The 7859-nt window shown below is 37.5% G+C and overlaps 1 protein-coding gene across 1 annotated transcript; it reads left to right on the top strand.

The window, feature by feature from the left end:
* The first annotated feature begins 850 nt into the window (after window positions 1-850).
* On the top strand, window positions 851-2296 carry LOC130954463 (photosystem I reaction center subunit N, chloroplastic). Its single transcript, XM_057881208.1, has 3 exons — window positions 851-1266; window positions 1866-1991; window positions 2082-2296. The coding sequence occupies exons 1-3, from the start codon at window positions 967-969 to the stop codon at window positions 2169-2171; spliced, it is 516 nt and encodes a 171-aa protein (XP_057737191.1). The 5' UTR covers window positions 851-966; the 3' UTR covers window positions 2172-2296.
* The last annotated feature ends 5563 nt before the right edge of the window (window positions 2297-7859 follow it).

Genomic DNA, 7859 nt, shown 5'->3' with positions numbered 1-7859 from the left:
TGTTAAAACTTGTTATATGCATTTAATTTTTTTAATTTACAAAATCACAAATTCAATCCAATCCAAACCACTTTAAATTGGATCAGATATTTTTTTAAATATCATCCAATTCAAATCGCACCACAAATAAAATTAACATTCAAATCAAATGAATTTTTATCTCAAAATCGATCCAAACCGTACCACAAATACCTCTACTACCACATAAATTACTTTGAGAATTTCAACTATCCACATATTTAATTCAATATCTACACGGTTCAAAATCATGTTATATTGGTATCGAAAAAATATACTAGTACATTAGAAAATCTTTCAAATGGTACATAACACATTACATGTTACTAATAAGATACATTAATTAATCATTTTATAATAGGTGATACTAACTTGTTAAATTAGCGTAATATGTGATACTTAATGTGACATGCATGATCTAATTGACGAAATGATCAATTTAAGTTAATTGCATTTTTTATAGACTAATTTAAAAGGTTTGATTGGCAAATTTTACTATTGTGTAATCTTTCAAAAACTGTTTTAATCCAACAATTAACAAATAAGTAATAAAAAAATATAAACAAAGATTAGAGAGATAGAAAGCGAAAATAAAAAAATTTATTGATTGATTATCAATTTGTTTTTTTATATATATTATAAAGGGAAATACGGAGAAAGTATATTGGAAGTGGGTCCTAAATATAGACGCACCACAGAAACTGAAGTGGGCTCAAAAGAATGCATAGAGAAGCAAGATTTGCCAATAGGAATGAGGCAATCTCACCTTATCCACACTCCTACCACAATCCTTTAATTTCATCCATCATCACTATCACAATCACTACCTCCTTATCTCCCCTCAACAAGTTAAACCAAAATAACAATAACCCAAGACCAAGAACCACTACACAATCCTAGCCTTAACTTATTAATTTAGTGCTCCAAATTAAACTTTGCATCATCTCCATGGCTGCCATGAACTCCTCTAGTGTATTGGCTTGTAGCTACGCCATTTCGGGTGGCGCTTCCAGTTCCGAGCTCAGTGGCAAGATTACTTCCTTGCCCTCTGTCTCCACCAAGTTGCCTGTGATAAAGGTGAAGGCCCAGCAAGAGAGAGCCCCCAAAGCCATGAAAGAATCTGAATTGGGAACAAGAAGAACCGCTCTTGTTTACTTGGCAGCCACACTTTTTGGCACTGCAGCTGCTGCTTCTTCTGCCAATGCTGGTGTCATTGAAGATTACCTTGAGAAGAGCAAGGCCAACAAGGTCTCATCACATTTTGTTTTTTCTCCTTACTTATTTATTTAATCAATTTTGCAATTATAACTATCAATGCTTTATTTATAATTTTTTTAAGTAGTCAATTATTAGGTAATTTTTAATTTTTGAGACAAGCAATTTTATGATACTCTAAAATTATAGGTTTGCTTTTTGTTTAACAGAAAAAGTTTAAATTTTTTGGACAGATTTATAATTTTATCAAATTTATAATTATTTTTTAGTTTTTAATAGAATTTTACACATTTGTAAAATTAATTTTTTGTCAAAAATATTAGAATTAATAAAATATTTTGGCTAATTAAGTTTTTAATTGAGGATATATTTAATTTATAAAAAATATTCTGTTAATTCATATTTTTCAAACGACAATAATTAAATTATAAAATTAAAAATATCATAGAATTCAATTACAAATTTGATTACAAGAACCCACAAAGTCGCTAAACCCAACAAAAAAAATTCAATATTTGAATAAAAATTATAGTAATTTATGTATATATGGGTGTGTATAAAAACCAATAGAAGGTAAAAAATTAGGATGTTGGTGTAATTTGTGTTGATGAGATTACCAATTTGATATATAGGAACTGAATGACAAGAAAAGGTTAGCTACTAGTGGAGCAAATTTTGCAAGAGCATACACGGTGCAATTTGGCACTTGCAAATTCCCTGAGAACTTCACTGGTTGCCAAGATCTTGCCAAGCAAAAGGTCGAATATACCCTCTGTTTTTTTTATTTCTTTATTAGCAAATTAAATCCTAGGTGCTTTGCATTTACCTCTCTCTATTTATTTATGCAGAAAGTGCCATTCCTTTCTGATGATTTGGAGCTTGAATGTGAAGGAAAGGACAAATACAAGTGTGGTTCTAATGTTTTCTGGAAATGGTGAGACTGAAAGGAATCAAGCTGGGCAACAATTTCCGATTCAGTTGTTGATCTCTTTGAAATATGTACCATACTTCTTCGATCTCCTTCAAAAAATTACTAATTAAAATGCTTTCTTTTTGCTACGTATATTCCTATTCTTCTTTTTTTCTTGGGTAACACTAGTGGTGGTGGTTTTTTTCTTCAGTTGGTTGCAATAATGTATAAATATTTAAAATTCATCAGTTGGTTGAATAGGTTATGAGTGAATCTACTTATTCAAATGTATAGAGAACTCGATGTTAATCTCGTTAAAACAGGGAAACCAAGAAAAAAGTAGGCGTCAGTAATAAAAGATTTTAATTATTTTATTAAATATGAGCAGTATTAATCGATCGTGAAATTAGAATTTAGAAGTTAGATACAATGAGGCATAAATTGACGCATTTAATAATAATAATAATAATAATAATAATAATAATAATAATAATAATAATAATAATAATAATAATAATAAACGGCCTTATTTCGTGAATATTGTGTAAGTGTTGGTTTGCTTTACACCATTTTATGCTTCGCTGTGTTTACAAACAAAGAAACAATTTAAATACTTATTTTAATGTTTTAATAAGTCCCTCCCTTATAAAGCAAGGATAAGCTGCGCCTTTTTATGACCTAAAAATTGATTGACCTGGAACGGTACGACAGTTCAACAAAAGATTCGAAGTCTAGCTATAACGGATATTGTCAGGTCCAATAATATAAAAAGACCTACTAATAAAGTTAGACCCACTAATAAAGATGAATTTTATGATAAATTAATTAAATTTGATCTCTTTAAAAAAGTCGAACACTAACATAAGAAGGTCAGGTTTCATTTGTCCAAAATAGATAGTCATCTCTACAAATTTTTTCTACTATTTCTACCTCATTTAGAAAACAGATCTTAACAAATTCTTAAGATAAAAAGAACGTTTTTCTATCAAAAAAGATAGGATAACTCCAACAAAGATGGTTATCAATTCTACTATAAATATACTGGCACTCCAGGTATAACTCACATTCTAATCTACTAAAAACCTGCCTAAAGTCCTTACTAACTTAAGTATTGGAGTCTTTTGCAGGTACCACCCCCCACCTCATGACGAGGAACTCAAACAGGCAGCACCTCGACACAACAAGTCGGACTCTCGGAACATTGGACCGTTGCCGGGGACCTGAAATTCTCTTTCTAACAAATGGCAGACCACGAGCACAGAGATCGCTATACAACATCTGAGTCTGAACTAGAAAATCAGCTAGAAGATCAAGCCTTCTTGCTTACGCCTCCACCACCACACTAAGGCCCTCACGGAGAAGGGACCTCAAAAAATCCTCAAACAAGAAGGATCCAGTCCAAAGTCCACTATCCCAAGGCTGAGGACCAACCTCATACAACTGAGATCCTGGATCTCGTTCATGGCCAGGGGAATCGATTACAACAGCTCGAATATGAGGTTGAACGACAACGAGAAGTAGAACGAGATAGAATTGCGAAGAGAAGTAAGACAACGAAAGGAGTTAGAAGACAAACTACGAAAACTAGAAGCTGATATACAAAGGAGGAATACTTGGGCGGAGCATGATGAAAGTCCCTTAGGAGGATAAGATCTGTTCATAGAAGAGATCATGAAGGCTAAAGTTCCTAGGAACTTCAAATCGCTCGACATGGATCTCTATGACGGGACGTTCGACCCGAGCCATCATCTCAGTAACTTCAAAAGTAGAATGTACCTGGCCGATGCCTCTAACGCCACTCGTTGTAAAGCTTTTCCGACTACTTTGACCAAGGCAGCCATAAAGTGGTTCGATAGTCTGCCCCCAGGTCAGTCACTAGCTTTGACGACCTGGCAAAAATTTTTTTTACCAAATTCTCCATCTAAAAATATAAAACGAAGCACGAGTTGACCCTACTGGGAGTAAAGCAAGAAGTCGGAGAAACCATTCGTGACTATATGGAAAGGTTCAACAAAATTTGCTTGAAAATTCAGAGTTTACCCACCGAAGCTATAATTTTGGGCCTGGTCAATGGCCTTAGAGAAGGACCATTTTCTCAGTCAATATCTAAAATATACCCGACTTTTCTGAACGAAATCCAATAAAGGACAGAAAAATGCATCAACATGGAGGAAAATTTCCAACTCAGGGAACCTCCTTCGCTATCTAACCTACCTTATCTATCTCGGGATAAAGAGAGAGAACCTAAGAAGAAAAAAGAGCAAAACATAGAGAAACCTCGAAAATATCACAATTATACTCCTTTTAGAGTTTTCTAAGTAGATGTCTATAGAGAGATATGCCATACAGAGAAGCTTAGACCTCCTTATCCGATTAAGCACAAGAAAGCTAGAAGTCGGCCTGAATACTGCAAGTATCATAAGCTCTATGGTCATTCCACTAATGGATGCTATGACTTAAAGAATGTCATCGAAAAGTTGGCCAGAGAAGGCCGACTTGATAATACCCGGCAGATAGGTCGAACGACCCAAGGAAGAGAAGAAGGGATGATGATCTCCTCACATCCCCGAGCGACATATACACATGATTAATGGTGGGTTTCCAGGAGGAGGAATAACAAAATCCTCACGAAAAAGGCACCTCAAGAAAGTATATCAAGTCGGGGAGGATAATCAATCGTCTAACTTACCCACTATTTCCTTCACTAAAAAAGATGCTCAAGGAATATCACCAAGGCACGACGACCCAGTGGTGATAACTATAATCCTAGTAACGCCAATCTCCATTGAACCTTGGTAGATCAAGGTAGCTCGGCGGATATTCTATTCAAACCGCCTTTGACAAGCTGAGGTTAGAGGAAAAGGATCTAAGGGCATACCCAGATAGTTTTTTCGGACCGAGAGACACCCCAATCCGACCTCTAAGTTACATCTCATTATACACCACCTTTGGAAAGGTGCCAGATCAAGGACATTAAGTGTCGACTATATTGTAGTCAATGTAAGTTCAGCCTACAATGCCCTAATAGGTAGGACGAATTTGATCCGACTTGCCATTGTTGTCTGCACCCCACATCTTTGCATGAAATTTCCAACAACTAAAGGGATTACCACCATCAAAGGAGATCAAAAGTTAGCAAGAAAATGCTATAGCGAGAGCCTCAGACTGAAAGGCAACTCAGAAGGTAAAGAAGTCAATACAATCGAGTTAGGTGGAGTCCGAGTTCAAGTAGAACTACGACCTCAGCCTGAGGGCAAAATGGAAGTGATACAAATTGGAAACCACTTTGACAAGAAAATGAGTATAGGCGCAAACCTGGAGGAAAGCCTAAAGAAACAACTGGTGCACGAAATTGCAATCACACTTTGCAATCCTGCACAACTAACCAGCAAGTGCACTGGGTCGTCCAAGTAATACCTTACGTGAGTAAGGGTCGATCCCACGGAGATTGTCGGCTTGAAGCAAGCTATGGTTACCTTGTAACTTTTAGTCAAGATATCAAAGATTATCAGGATTGATTGTAAAAAGCAAAAGAACATAAAACAGGTACTTGAATTGCAGTGATGGAGAATAGGTTGAGGTTTTGGAGATGCTCTGTCTTCTGAACCTCTGCTTTCCTACTGTCTTCTTCTTCAAACACACAAGGCTCCTTCCATGGCAAGCTGTATGTAGGGTTTCACCGTTGTCAATGGCTACCTCCCATTCTCTCAGTGGAAATGTTCAACGCACCCTGTCACGGCACGGCTATCCAGCTGTCGGTTCTCGATCATGTCGGAATAGAATCTAGTGATTCTTTTGCGTCTGTCACTAACGCCCCACAATCGCGAGTTTGAAGCTCGTCACAGTCATTTAATCATTGAATCCTACTCAGAATACCACAGACAGGTTTAGACCTTCCGGATTCTCTTGAATGCCGCCATCAATTCTAGCTTATACCACGAAGATTCTGATTAAGGAATCAAAGAGATATCTACTCAATCTAAGGTAGAACGGAGGTGGTTGTCAGGCACGCATTCATAGTTGAGAATATGATGAGTGTCATGGATCATCACATTCATCCGGGTTAAGAACAAGTGATATCTTAGAACGGAAGCAAGCATGATTGAATAAGTGATGAGCGGATAATTTGTACGCTTTTTGGCATTGTTTTTAGTATGTTTTTAGTATATTTGGTTTAGTTTTTAGTATATTTTTATTAGTTTTTAGTTAAAATTCACTTTTCTGGACTTTACTATGAGTTTGTGTGTTTTTCTGTGATTTCAGGTATTTTCTGGCTGAAATTGAGGGACCTGAGCAAAAATCTGATTCAGAGACTGAAAAGGACTGCAGATGCTGTTGGATTCTGACCTCCCTGCACTCGAAGTGGATTTTCTGGAGCTACAGAAGCCCAATTGGCGCGCTCTCAACGGCGTTGGAAAGTAGATATCCTGGGCTTTCCAGCAATATATGATAGTCCATACTTTGCCCAAGATTTGATGGCCCAAACCGGCGTTCAAAGTCACCTTCAGAATTTCCAACGTTAAACGCCGGAACTGGCACCAAAATGGGAGTTAAACGCCTAAACTGGCACAAAAGCTGGCGTTTAACTCCAAGAAGAGTCTCTACACGAAAATGCTTCATTGCTCAGCCCAAGCACACACCAAGTGGGCCCGGAAGTGGATTTTTATGTCATTTACTCATCTTTGTAAACCTTAGGCTACTAGTTTTCTATAAGTAGGACCTTTTACTATTGTGTTATCATCTTTTGATCATGTTTTTATGATTGAACCCTCTTTGGGAGGCTGGCCATTCGGCCATGCCTAGACCTTGTTCTTATGTATTTTCAACGGTGGAGTTTCTACACACCATAGATTAAGGTGTGGAGCTCTGCTGTACCTCGAGTATTAATGCAATTACTATTGTTCTTCTATTCAATTCCGCTTGTTCTTGTTCTAAGATATCACTTGTTCTTCAACTTGATGAATGTGATGATCCGTGACACTCATCATCATTCTCACCTATGAACGTGTGCCTGACAACCACCTCCGTTATACCTTAGATTGGGTGAATATCTCTTGGATTCCTGATACACGATGCATGGTTGATCGCCTGACAACTGAGTGCTCGCCTGACAACCGAGCCAGCCATTCCGTGAGATCAGAGTCTTCGTGGTATAGGCTAGAACTGATGGCGGCATTCAAGAGAATCCGGAAGGTCTAACCTTGTCTGTGCTATTCTGAGTAGGATTCAATGATTGAATGACTGTGACGTGCTTCAAACTCCTGAGGGCGGGGCGTTAGTGACAGACGCAAAAGAATCAATGGATTCTATTCCGGCCTGATCGAGAACTGACAGATGGATAGCCGTGCCGTGACAGGGTGCGTTGAACATTTCCACTAAGAGGATGGGAGGTAGCCACTGACAACGGTGAAACCCTTGCATAAGCTTGCCATGGAAAGGAGTAAGAAGGATTGGATGAAGACAGTAGGAAAGCAGAGAGACGGAAGGGACACAGCATCTTCATGCGCTTATCTGAAATTCCCATCAATGAATTACATAAGTATCTCTATCTTTATCTTTATGTTTTATTCGTATATCACCATAACCATTTGAGTCTGCCTGACTAAGATTTACAAGGTGACCATAGCTTGCTTCATACCAACAATCTCCGTGGGATCGACCCTTACTCGCGTAAGGTTTATTACTTGGACGACCCAGTGCACTTGCCGGTTAGTTG

The sequence above is a fragment of the Arachis stenosperma genome, chromosome 10 (genome assembly GCF_014773155.1).
Source record: "Arachis stenosperma cultivar V10309 chromosome 10, arast.V10309.gnm1.PFL2, whole genome shotgun sequence".
NCBI classification, from domain to species: domain Eukaryota; kingdom Viridiplantae; phylum Streptophyta; class Magnoliopsida; order Fabales; family Fabaceae; genus Arachis; species Arachis stenosperma.
The sequence above is the reverse complement of the archived record's forward strand: the minus strand, read 5'-3'. Positions and strand labels throughout refer to the sequence as shown.